This window comes from Bicyclus anynana, chromosome 24, assembly GCF_947172395.1.
Source record: "Bicyclus anynana chromosome 24, ilBicAnyn1.1, whole genome shotgun sequence".
NCBI classification, from domain to species: Eukaryota; Metazoa; Arthropoda; class Insecta; order Lepidoptera; family Nymphalidae; genus Bicyclus; species Bicyclus anynana.
In genome coordinates this window covers 6,841,876-6,855,756 of record NC_069106.1, presented here as the reverse complement: position 1 = coordinate 6,855,756, position 13,881 = coordinate 6,841,876, and the positions used below count along the sequence as shown (strand labels likewise).

At 35.5% G+C, this 13,881-nt stretch overlaps 1 protein-coding gene across 1 annotated transcript; it reads left to right on the top strand.

The window, feature by feature from the left end:
* Positions 1 to 1,943: 1,943 nt before the first annotated feature.
* Positions 1,944 to 13,842, top strand: LOC112052614 (V-type proton ATPase subunit B). Its single transcript, XM_024091763.2, has 11 exons — positions 1,944 to 2,114; positions 3,828 to 3,946; positions 4,265 to 4,394; positions 4,876 to 5,007; positions 6,097 to 6,221; positions 6,782 to 7,012; positions 8,171 to 8,273; positions 9,641 to 9,795; positions 10,706 to 10,843; positions 11,525 to 11,653; positions 12,410 to 13,842. Exons 1-11 carry the CDS (start codon positions 2,030 to 2,032, stop codon positions 12,545 to 12,547), a joined length of 1,485 nt encoding a protein of 494 aa, XP_023947531.2. The 5' UTR covers positions 1,944 to 2,029; the 3' UTR covers positions 12,548 to 13,842.
* Positions 13,843 to 13,881: the final 39 nt, after the last annotated feature.

Genomic DNA, 13,881 nt, shown 5'->3' with positions numbered 1-13,881 from the left:
TTTTTATTATTTCATTAAAAGTAATGGGTAAACAATTTATCACCACCTGTCTTTGTAATGTAAAACCAAGCATAACTTTTTATTGAGCGATTATGATATTTTTTTTTAATGGAAAGCGTATATTTCGAAAATGGTCCCATATAAATTTGGAAAAACTATTTCAACCCCAAGAGTAAGAAAACAAGGGATGATTGATTATTTACTCATTAATTTTAATTTAAAACCAAGCATAACTTTTTATTTTAATAATTCTGTTTTTAATGGAATTATTTTTGAAATATATCCTTAAACCAGAAGATGATTGATTGTTTTCCTATTAATTGTATTGTAAAACTATGCGTAACTTTTTACAGAGTAGTCCGATTTCGATTATCCTTTAGTGATTGTAAAGAGTATATTTTGAAATAAGTCTTCTAGCACTAAAGGTAGGTAAACAGGTTATGAGTGATTGTCTACCAATTAATTGTACCATTGGGACGGCCTTCAAAGTGATCAGTAGATTCGTGAACAGTAGGTAGATTATATTGTTTTCTTCTGCCTATTAGTTTTCTGCATACGTTTGTGTTTTTGAAGTCGGTAGTATTTTATTTTTTAATTATTCCGTGCCCACTCCAAAAGGTTTCTGATTTCAAATAATATCAAAAAACAAACTATCGGAATTCGGAGCTGTTTCTGAGGACTTCAAGGGAATATTATGCTCTCTCTATATATAAAAAAATATCAAAAATCTCCATTTAAAATTGCCGCTGACTTTAGTTCTTAAATATTCCGTATGCGGAAATCGTATCGCTGCTATGTCCAATGTTTTCGTGTATGTAGATTCACTTCTTTTCCTTGGAGTCCGTACTCATAATCTAAAAAAAAAAAAAACCATAGTCAATGTAATACTTTTTATTTTCATAGTTGCCACTCAAATATGTCTTACCAGACTAATATGTAAATTTTAACCTGCAGTTAATATGAAATAAATAATTTGAAAATATTAAATATACATAAAATACGAAAAATCTGAATCATTTAAGAAGTTAACCTAGTTTTCTGTAAACGTTAAATACCTAGTTAAGTAAAATACATGTTTTTATTAAACTGAAACCCTTCTTTAAATATATTTAGCTCAATGATTTGTATGTTCGACTTATAAGTAATATTATGTTTTATTTTAATCCGTCGGTCTTTGGTCATCCACTTCACATCTTTTCAGTTGTTACTGTGAACAACCACATATTTGTTTTTTCTTTTCATTGTTCTAGCCATTACAGGGTCAAACTTTATTGAAGTGAAACTTCTTTAGGCGCATGAGGGTAAATTTTTTACAGACGTAACGTCACGCTGGTATGCAACGGAAGTGTCGAAAAAGAGAGAGAGAGCGATCGAGAGCGATTGAGAGAGAGTTAGACAGGGCGAACGTAGCATGAAGCAACTAGCCGTGGAGTGAGAGTAGGGAGCAAGCAAGTGAGAAAGATTGAGATCAAAAGTGAGACAGAGCGAACGTCGTATCACGCATCGTGCTATGGAGTGAGAGAGCTATAGTGAGAAAGATTGCACGAGAGTGAGAAATCGCGCATTGTAAATATTAAAGAAATAAATTGAAAAAAATTTATTTAAAATTTACATTAATTTTCAACACTTTTTATATTTTAATGACAATTAAATTTCTAACCTATCTTCTTTTTTCTCTTCCTCTTAGTCTCGGAAATCTAAAGTTTTTTTTTATAGAAGATAAATATAGAGAGTGGAGCTGACGGTTTGAGTTTAGAATAGACTAAAAATCTTAAAATATTTTAGGAAAGGTGGGAAACTATTCTATAAGTAAAAACTTTGACAAAATGATTTTCTCAAACGATTTCACATTTTAGTTTATATGTTTTCGTGGGAAGTAAAATTGCAAACTGGCAATAATAATCTTGTGATAGATCACGTGACAGCACGTGAAGTGTCATAGACAATCCATCCATTCGCCAGTTTTCGGGCGAGAAGGCAGCGCAGTTTTGGTGTTTTATTGAGCGACCTGCCAAAAGAAGACTCAAACATGGCAAAAACTATGTCTTCCACCCAGGCAAATAAGGAACATGCCCTGGTTGTATCCAGGGATTTCATATCACAACCGCGTCTGAGTAAGTACGATGTTAATTATAACGTCACCTGATTTTACGTATTTAGAACTGGGCAAATCGGTGATGTCAAGTTATTGATTTTGCAATAAGAATCTCATTTTATATTTTGTTTTCACATCTTCTTCGTTCCATTTGAAGTAATTTACATAAAACCTGTAGCCAAGCAATTATTTCATCAAAAAGTTACGATCAATGGCGTTATCTCTATCGTTAGGATGATTTATAGTTTTTGAGTTGTAATTTTCCAAGTTGATAGGCATATTTTTCCGAAGAGGCATATTTAGTTGCTAAATATGTTTATGTTGCATTCATACATGCTTAAACATTCACATATGTAAATTGTTTAAACCTATAAGCCTTGTCGAAAAAAGATGGGTCAGGTACCGCCCTACATACTAATTGTTATTGTTCTCAATGATATTTTCTCTCCATAATTTTTACGTAATCTATTAAATTTTTCTTAATTTTTTCTGTTGAAAATGTTTCACCTCATTCTTTAAGATAAAAGCCTTGATAACCCAAGCATTATACTTGTAAGAATACATATCTTGTAATTCAGCATTCAATATTCCAGTTAATTAGGTATTGTCGTTAGGAGAAAAGCAGAACTATGTACCTAATATATCTAAAACATGCTCTACCCCATGTTTCTTACATTGTTCCCAAGGAAATGTCACGATGGAAAGAAGCCTATGTGTTATTTGCATCATAATTTAAATTTGTGCTGAATCTTGAATGGATTGGCTGATAAATATGTGTAATTAGGTGATCATCAACTTTAATAACTACATTCAAGTATAATCTATTCTATACTTATAATAAATAAATAAATAAATAAATAAATACTTATAATGAAACAGTAACGGGTCAATCTTATTTGGAGAGCATTATATAATCAATACTATAGCCATTATTTTTTGTCTGTCTGTATATCTATCTGTCTTTTATTTATGTTGACTGGGCATCTCTCTGAAACTACTGAATTAATTCATGTTTTGAGTTTTTTTTTTATAAAATGATTAGTGGACTATTTAATATACATAAAACATGACAAAATATCATTAGAAGGGGTATGAAAAAGGTGTTAAAAGTTTATATCGAGTTGCACATAGGCAAAGTCGCGGGCATTCGCTAGTATATTTACATAAAAGCTAAAGGTCATTCATCACAAAATCTCTTTCACATACAAAGATGAAATTTAGCAGGGAGGTAGATTAAAATTAGTAGACAATCTTTAAGACAAAAACAAAAAAAGTGAGGATAATAAATAATATTGAGAGAGGGTCAGTTTAAAGAGGTCTAAGGCCATTGCCCAGGATGTACATAAAAGATTATGAAGCACCAAGTCAGGCAACAAACTCTCTTAAGACAAAAACTATCAAGCAATATGATATTACTTTATTTAACAACAAATCATTTGAATTAAATGATTTGCTGCATTTTATTGTAAAATTTGAAAGTTCTGCTGGATATCTTGAACAAAAACTATGTTTAAACATTTATGTTTGAGCATTTTCACCTAAAATCATAAGAAGAAAAAAGACTGTAGAGTCCACATAATAAGAGGTTTTGGAATTATGTATAATCTGTTATATTTACAACCATGAATGTTGATGATGATGATGATGATGATGATGATGATGATGATGATGATGATGATGATGATGATGATGTAAATAAGAAAAATAAATGTGATGATTTTCTTTTGCACAGCTTACAAGACAGTGTCTGGTGTGAACGGGCCACTTGTCATCTTAGATGAAGTGAAGTTCCCCAAATTCTCTGAGATCGTCCAGTTAAGACTTGCAGATGGAACTCTCCGGTCTGGTCAGGTAATTTTTTTTAATGTAATAATTTTCTGGTAAACAATATAAATGATACAACAATGTGAGAGTTTGACAAAGAAGTTTTACCCACAATCTGGGGTAAGTTTTGACGGCCAGTACGGGTAAGCTGTATACGGCACGGCAGTAATAAAGATAACTCACATGGCTTGCGATACAAACTATTTGTCAAGACAAGACATTTTTTTCTCGGTTTATATTAACATTATTTTGTAGTTCACTTATAGATATGGGAGCACAGGGCGTCAAGTTTGCTTAGTTTTGGCACTTTTTAAGATAGTAACCTGTATATTATGATATTCCAAGGTTCTGGAGGTCAGCGGCTCCAAGGCTGTTGTCCAGGTGTTTGAAGGCACATCAGGCATTGACGCCAAGAACACTCTCTGCGAGTTCACAGGCGATATCTTGCGCACGCCAGTGTCGGAGGACATGTTGGGTAAGTGGTTGATATTAAACTTTTTTTTTTATAAACTCGGCTGCCACATACTTAGAGAAGTAGCGAGGGAAGTAAGCAGAGTTGTGTGGCCATGTTACTCGTCCTGCAGCATATGCCGACCGCTCCCTGTTTTGCAGGGCGTCCCGATTATTTGTGTAAATATCTGCTAAGCTTCTGGAGCGACCTTGGCTGGAAGGACCCACATACAAATACCAATCAAGTGTATAAACGGCCCAGAAGGAAGAAGAACACCATAGCAGCACTAGCAGCATTGTGTAGCTGTGGCATAAGAATATTAACTAGTTGACGCTGCGCGGTTTCACCTGCGTGGTTCTCGTTCCGGTAGGAATACGGGAATAATTTGTAGTTAACAGCTGTAAGGGCTGGATTAAAGAGGTCTAAGGGCGGACGAAGTCGCGAGCGTCTGCTAGTTTCAAATAAACTTTTAATATATTGTTTTTCTTGTCTCCATTATAACCAGGTCGTGTATTCAACGGATCCGGCAAGCCAATCGACAAGGGCCCCCCAATCTTGGCCGAGGACTTCCTCGACATCCAGGGTCAGCCCATCAACCCCTGGTCCCGTATCTACCCGGAGGAAATGATCCAGACTGGTATGTGGTCCAAATCAATATTTCAATTCAATTTTTGATTTTAGGGCTTGCTGCTGTACCAACTGGGTACAATTTAATTCGCCAATGTCGCGTGGTAAGGAAGACACACTTTCAGAGGTTGATCGGTGTAAGCTGGGAATCAAGAATTGATTATTAATCAGCTTAATTTTGACACTATAAATAGCGGATTTTTTTTTGTTCGTCACATTTCTGAAAGAACACAAAATTAATATTATGTCAATATTTTCATTGCTTCCATAGTGGGGGTGTCATTCCAAAAAAAAAATGTTTCAAAAATGGGGGATACAGTTTGCTATTGCAGCTATGTAACTATCATATCTATCCAAAAGGTAATTATATCATTGGATAGCTAAAGGATCAAAGATTTTTTTATGTAAAGTTAGAACCTTGATAAGTTACATACAGTGCAGAGGGAAACGCTCGTAAAATTAAAAAACATAATTGCTGTTCATTATCTCACTTGTGTAGTCTCACTAAAACTCAAAAACAATTTAATTAACTCAAGTTTAATTAAAAAGAATTCAAACCTGAGTATATCACGCTCCAAACTTTGAGTCCTTTTTTTTCATTCTCTACAAGTTAACCCTTGACTACATTTTCGGAACGCTAAATCACTTGGCGGAACGTCTTTGTCGCTATGGTAGTAATTAGCCACGGCCGAAGCCTCCCACCAACTAGACTTGGATCAATTTAGAAAACCTCAAATCTGCCTAGCCGGGGATCAAACCCAGGACACTCCTTTGTAAATCCACCGTGCACACCACTGCGCCACGGAGACCGTCAAAATTAAAAATTTCAAAACTTCAAAACTGCACTGATTTGCAATGCGCAGCTATTATATTAGCCCAGTTTCAATTTATTACAACAAAATAATATTTCACAAAATCACTAACGCGACTAGCAGCGTGACGGTGTCTACGCTGCCTAACAAATAACTGAGCTCAATCTTCAAATACCCTCATAATTATACCAACACTGTTCTAAGAACTACAAAAACCTCCCCTCCACAATAACATAAATAATTTATTTTGTTAAACAACCTAAAAACGACGACCTCGTAATATTCAGGTATTTCCGCCATCGACGTGATGAACTCCATCGCCCGTGGACAGAAGATCCCCATCTTCTCGGCCGCTGGTCTGCCTCACAACGAAATCGCCGCCCAGATCTGTAGACAGGCCGGTCTTGTCAAGGTGCGTATCTATATATTATATTGATTATTGTATGTTGGCATTTGTCGTCATGTTATTATCATTTTATTTATATACTAGCGGACGCCCGCGCGCTTGAAACTCGATGTAAACTTTCTACCCTACCCTACCCCTACCCTACCCTAACCCTACCTTACCCTACCATACTCTACCCCTACCCTACCCCCTACTCCTACCCCGTTTTCTAATTATAATTAATATGAACTTTATACAATAAAATAAAGCCCAAATTGACCACATTTTAGCTAGAAAACATTCATATGGGAAAAAGAAAAGGGCTATTTTTATGGTTTTTCCGGCAATTATTCGAATTTTTCTCGCCGTATAAACCATTCCAAAACTTCAACGAACATTTAAAAAAAGAATTGGCCACATTGGTCCAGGCGTTGTTTAGTTATGTGCTTACCAACGCATTTTGCGATTCATTTTTATATTATAGATGCTGCTCTAAATTGTATTAAAACACATTGCCCTAACAAAAAAGACGCGGGTGTCCGTTAGTATGTAAAAAAAGAATGATTTTAATATAATTTTCCTTCCAGCTCCCCGGCAAATCAGTCCTCGACGACCATGAAGACAACTTTGCCATAGTCTTCGCTGCCATGGGTGTCAACATGGAGACGGCCCGGTTCTTCAAGCAGGACTTCGAGGAGAACGGCTCCATGGAGAATGTGTGCCTGTTCTTGAACTTGGCCAACGACCCCACCATTGAGAGGATCATCACTCCACGCTTAGCTTTGACTGCTGCCGAGTTCTTGGCCTACCAGTGTGAGGTGAGTTGATAAAAACTGGACAAGTGTGAGTTGGTAAAGTGTGTCTCTCTCTGATGGTTCTGTATGATAATGTACAAATTGTTCATTGTCATATATCGAAAACTATGTTTATTAAGAGAGTGGAAGTCGAGTGTCTGTACATTAAACAAAATAAATATAATCTTTTTAACCGACTTCCAAAAAGGAGGAGGTTCTACGTTCGGCTGTATGTATGTTTTTTTTTTTAACTTAAAAATGGAACCGACTTCAAAGACGTATTTCAGTTGTTTTGTTTTTAACACAAAATTACTGAATCGATTTTCATGAAAATGAAATGTGACCAATCTGGAAGTACTGTTAAGTACTAAACAAAACAAGATTTTTCAAAATTGGTTAATAAATGACGAAGTTAGGAGGTAATAAACATTGAAAAAAAAACATACAAGTCGAATTGAGAACCTCCTCCGTTTGTTGAAGTCGGTTAAAAAAATTGAGTTGGGTCAATCAGAAATGAGCAACAGAACACAAAAATATTTTTTCAAAATAAATATTCTTGTCTGTCTGTAGCGTATGTGCAGACTATTCTCTGGTTCTACTGGACGGATTTTGATGCTGTTTTTACAGGTAGATTTAGCTATGTCTGGCGCAACAAATAGGGTAGGGGTAGGGAATAGATAAATAGTCCACCAATCGTTACTACTACAAAAAAGAACACAGTATTCAGAATGCATGAATGCTGTCCGCTAGGGTCAAATGACTCACGATGGCTGGATGACCTAGGTCCGAGAAAGTCCACATTTTACTTCTTCAATCATTGATTTTTTTAACAGAATGTTTATTCAAAATATTTATGTAATTTTATAATAATAATAATAATAAATAATCTTTATTACCATACTTATAACTAGGCATACTTATAATCAATTCAATTTTAATTATTGTGCTTAAGCTATGATACAAACATGAAACAAAAAAAAATTAAACCAATTATTATTATTCGCTTAGCTAGTAACATGACAACTGGCCGCAAACTCAGCCTTATGCTGTGCAATTGCATATTTTTTTTATATTTATTTATATTTACTACTAAGTATATTATTTTAAAGGAAAACAGAATAGCATAAACATAAACTCAAAAAATACATTTTACAAAATCTATTTATATCTGTTTGCCCACAGAAACACGTGCTGGTCATCTTGACGGACATGTCCTCGTACGCTGAGGCTCTGCGTGAGGTGTCCGCCGCCCGTGAGGAGGTGCCCGGACGACGTGGTTTCCCAGGTACGGCTTTATCATCATCATCCATCATCATCACCATCCATCAGCCTATTGATGGATGTCACTGTGGAACATTTTTTGTAGAACATTTTTTTGTGTTTTAGCGTAATTTTTTTTTATTTATCTCCAAAAAGCGCAGTTTGGAATGAACCAAATTACCAAACAAATGTGGTCCTTCGAGCCGGATATACTACTAGTTATGACAAACGTTCTAAGAAAAAAAGTCAACTAGCCTATTAATAATATTGTGTTAGAAATAGTAGTCTGGAACGGATATGACGTCGCTCATCTCGTGTATGCTCGTGCCGACGCTAGGTGGCGCGACTTGTTTCGTAGGGATTTAGAAGAGGGGTTTCGATCAGTTGGCGGGAACGACTTGCGATAGAAGGCGCTCGTCGTCCGGTCGACTTCATTGTGCTCCACACGTTTCGTCGTCCACATTTCTTGTTGTGTAATTCTTTATGGGTTGAGATAGGCGGAAAAAGGGAGTATTAGATATCTGTATATAGCCGTGATAGCCCAGTGCATATGACCTCTGCCTCCGATTTCGGAGGCTGTGGGTTCGAATCCGGTCCGGGGCATACCTCATACTTTTCAGTTGTGTGCATTTTAAGAAATTAAATATCACGTGTCTCAAACGGTGAAGGAAAACATCGTGAGGAAACCTGCATACCTGAGAATTATCTTAATTCTCTGCGTGTGTGAAGTCTGCCCGTCGGCATTGGGCATGGTGGACTATTGGCCTAACTCCTCTCATTCTGAGAGGAGACTCGAGCTCAGCAGTGAGCCGAATATGGGTTGATGACGACGACGACGGCGAGATATCTGTCAAAGGCGCCTTTAAGCCTACACACAACGTTCACAAGTGCGTGACTTCACTCAAGGTCATTCTCTGCCATTATTATAGTTACAGTTTGATTTGTGAATCGTAACCTTTGTTCTACATTGGTTTTCTTATTGTTGGTAATCCACTTCTGAGTCAGCTAAAAATAGTTTCTTTTCAAACTTTGCACTTTTTGTTTGGTAATTTACCAAACGAAATGTGGTCCTTCGAGCCGGATATACTACGATATACGACAAACGTTTAAAAAAAGTGTGTGTCATCTCCGACGCACGAATGGAGTTTACTCTTTCAGATCGACTGTCTATATATGTTGCCCCGCAGCATGTACGTCTCAATACTAACGCCTTAAAAGTGAAAGGTGCGCAGAATAGATTGCGCACAAAAACTTTACGCTGTCAATCGCTCATCGAATTTTACTGCCCACATTTTTCTCATACCGGGGTCTATATTATATGAAAAATCGATACTTAGGTAAAGTCCAAAAAGTGTCAACTAGCCTATTAATAATATTGTTTGTCGCCCACAGGTTACATGTACACGGATTTGGCCACCATCTACGAGCGCGCCGGGCGTGTGGAGGGACGCAACGGCTCCATCACCCAGATCCCCATCCTGACTATGCCCAACGACGATATCACCCATCCTATCCCCGATTTGACGGGCTACATCACCGAGGGACAGGTGACTTTCGATTCCGCTATTGCTCGACATTTGTCTATTCACTTCTTGTTACTACGACCTTCATAAGGCTTAAGATGCGCGCTAAAAGATAATGTGATGATTTTTCAAAAAGGAGATGGTACATTTCAGGTCCACTCTTGTATCATTAAAATTTAAAAAATACAAGGATTTTATTAGAATTTATTAAAGTGAATAAATCTAAGTAAATAAAAAGAAAGAAATAAAATAAAAACCCAAGTTTTTGAGTTATATCAAGATGGCGCCCATAGAGCAACTATGACATGACAATTGACAGCAAACGTCAAATCGATTACTGCATTGAAAACGTCATCTATCCGCCATTATTACCCTTAACAATGTAGCATTTCATTGGGAGATAATGAATATTATTTCGAAGGAATTAAAGTAAATTCGTAGATTTGTATAATCTAAACTAGTTAAAAAAAAATATTTTCTTTTATTTCTGGCAGGGTACAATGACTGATCCTGGGCTGCATACAATTTTGGCCCATCTCCTTTGTCTACCTAATAGGGTAGTTGACTCATATGAAATTTAATATAAACAATATTAATTTCGCATAGTACATAGAATAGGGGTCCGAAATATATCGATATTAATTAATAAAAGTTAAGGATTTCTAATAAAAATTAAATTAAAAATCATGTGTTTGTTCATATTTTCCAAATTCGCTGTCGTCCATTTTGTGATGTCACAATGTAGTTGAACAGTAATAAACAATTTAAAATCCCTTCAAAAAAAAGTGTCAACTAGCCTGTTGTCATTATTATATCTTTTTTTTTTTCATTAGATTACTTTTAGCAATAAGGCCGCCTTTGCATGCTAATTTTTAGTTTTAATTATTACTTTTATATTTTTCATTTTGTTTTATATTATGTACTTTTCTTGCAGATCTACGTAGACCGTCAGCTCCACAACAGACAGATCTACCCGCCAGTGAACGTGCTGCCATCTCTGTCCCGTCTCATGAAGTCTGCCATCGGCGAGGGAATGACGCGCAAGGACCACTCCGACGTGTCCAACCAGCTGGTGAGTGTTTGTGTGTAATGAAATGCAGACTTATTCGGAAGCTTATTAAAAACTTGATCCAGATCCCAACCCTAGGCCCTAAGTCAGTTATAGTCTAAGAGCCCTTTAACCCCAGACATTCGTCATTTTATAAAAGCTGAAAGTTTGTCCGCTCATGCTCCTACCATAAGTAAATATGGATACCATAGCTAATTATAGATTTTGGACCGTGGTGGCTTTAAGAGGTAACAAGTTTTAACTCAGACCAATTATTGTATAGGATCTGCCTCGCTAGACGTTCCTTTTCTGTCAAAGTATAAGATCAACGATCTAATGCGATTATAAAAACTGTCTCTATAGACACGATGTTAAATAGTTGCAATCGTGTTCGTCGGTTAATAGCTCCGTAAAAATACCTTTTTGTGTAATTGAATTGTGTAAAAAACGGGCATAAACTTCTAGTTTAGTATAAGATATATCCCAAATTTAAGCTCGTTTTCCTCAAAAAATGACAGAGAATTTTGTTCGTGACTATGAGTGTGATACAGGTCCTTCTATAATTGGTCTGAGGGTTTTAAGGATCCAGACCCTCAATCAAGTCTTAATTATAAAGTGTAAGTTAACAAAACAAGCATGTTTGTGTTAGAAGTGAAGATTATTTTCCTTATGTTAGGCATTTTACTGAACATAATTGTGTTCCAGTACGCGTGCTACGCTATCGGCAAGGACGTGCAGGCGATGAAGGCCGTGGTGGGCGAGGAGGCGCTGACGCCCGACGACCTGCTGTACCTGGAGTTCCTCGGCAAGTTTGAGAAGAACTTCATCACTCAGGTCAGTAGACAATTCTTTTTTTTTTACAAGTAAGTAAGTAACGCACTCACCTTATAATAGTTTTTTTTTTTTGAAAATTAAAAAATTGCTAAAAATAGATTTTAGACACTCATTATTATTATTGAATATCCCACAAAGAGGCAAATAATTCAATTAAAACGGAACTAATTTCGGAACCGCTTTTATGAATTAATAATTGTTATCTATACTTAATATTATAAATAGAAAATTAAAATAGTGTAAAAAGATGTTGTTGTCTTGTTTGTATTGAATAGGCCCTAAAAACTACTAAACTGATTTGAATAACTCTTTCACTGTTGGAAAGCTACACTATCTCCGAGTGCTACAGGCTATATTTTATCCTCGTATTCCTACGGGAACGGGAACCCCGCGAATATTGCAAAATATGTGACGTCACATTAAGAACCCTTACTCTTGGCACACACATGATGATGAGTCAACAAAAAATGAAGAAAATCTTGTGACGTAATGTAATGACCCCTATGTTTTAGGCAAGTAAATGTTATGATAATATAGAAAAGTATTAAGAAATTTAATATCACGTGTCTAAAACGGTGAAAGAAAAAAATTAAAGAAAACCTGTATACCTGAGAATTTTCTCAATTCTTTAGACATGTGTGAAGTTTGCCAATCTGCATTTAGCCAACTAAGGCCTAACCGCTCTCATTCTGAAAGGTTGACTCGTGCTCAACCGTGAGTCTAATATGGGTTACTAATGATGAGTGATATCCACAGAGCAACTACGAGAACCGCACGGTATTCGAGTCGCTGGACATCGGTTGGCAGCTGCTGCGTATCTTCCCCAAGGAGATGCTCAAGCGTATCCCGGCATCAGTCCTCGCCGAGTTCTATCCCAGGGACTCGCGTCACTAGACCCCGCACCCTTGACTCGGACCGACATTCTAACCTCATACTCATATACGTATATATATTTAATATATTAATCTTAACGATCGCCTACTTTATGTTAGGGATAAACACCAAAGTTCAGATGTTTTAAAAAAATTAATACCAATCAGACAAAATGGTGAAGAAAAAAGTACTACTCTGTCTAAATGTCAACACACTTTTCAAAAAGGTTGGCAACCCCTGATTTAGCTATAAAAGGTATTTATAATAATCAGTGGTCACAAATGTTATTAGGAGATATCTTACTCTAATTCTATTAAAACTGTAAAATTGTATTAGATTTTACTATTGATACAGTAAGATATCTCTAAATAAATTTTGTGACCACTGATTATCATAAATGCCAATACAGTAAAATCTGGGGTTGCAAACCTTTTTGAAGTGTTGACATGTAGACAGAGTACCAATAGTAAAATCTAATACAATTTTGTAAATTACTATTACTATTGTACTGTGAGACTTCTGATTTACTATATTAAAGATATCAAAATAACAGTATTATATTTTCCTTTTGTTATGGTAACCATTTTTTTTTAATATAGCATAGCTCTGTAATTTTTTGGGTGCATAGCATGTATACAACGATTTTGTAATTTAGCAAATTGTGTTCTTGTAATGATTCTATATTGTCTATTATCTCTGAAGATTAGAATGTCGAACCGCGATATTTTGTAAGATATTATATAACTACTGTTTATTAGTAAGTTGTTAATAATTTATATTAATGTGTATTACAATGTATTGCAATCAAGTTACAAAATTTAAACCAATCGTGTTTGCTGAATAGTATAATATTTAGAGAAAAAAAAGATTATAATTCAATTATAGTGTTGCTACCTACAATGGGAAAACAAATGTTGCCATGTGTACATATTTTCTTCTATATTAGTAGTTTTTGCTGGACAAATTGAAAATGTATTTTTAAATGATAATTATTTTGCTGGTGCTTAAGACACTGTAATAGTAAATATTTTATGAGTTGTTTTTGTGCACAAATTGTTGGCAGTGTGTTCAAATGGAGGTATATAACATTGGATAACAAATAATATATTATCGTCCATGTGTGATATGAATTGATAACGATTTGTGTCAGAATTTTATTTATGTAAATAGCAATAATAATGAATGAAATAGCCCCGTAACAACGTGTTACATTCCAAGTCGATTCCTCTCGCTCGTTAACTTGAAATTCTGTATTCGATGAGTGAAGTGAATTAGGACATTGTTGTTTTATGGAAATAAAAACTATAGAAGTTAAATACTGTTTTATTGAATGTTGAATATTGAACAATGTGCAT

Bases quoted from the DNA above. Each gene is read 5' to 3' on its own strand.
- LOC112052614 (XM_024091763.2), top strand. From the start codon at position 2,030: ATGGCAAAAACTATGTCTTCCACCCAGGCAAATAAGGAACATGCCCTG. The intron at 9,796-10,705 runs GTGACTTTCGAT...CTTTTCTTGCAG, and splicing joins GCTACATCACCGAGGGACAG to ATCTACGTAGACCGTCAGCT. The intron at 11,654-12,409 runs GTCAGTAGACAA...TGATATCCACAG, and splicing joins AGAAGAACTTCATCACTCAG to AGCAACTACGAGAACCGCAC.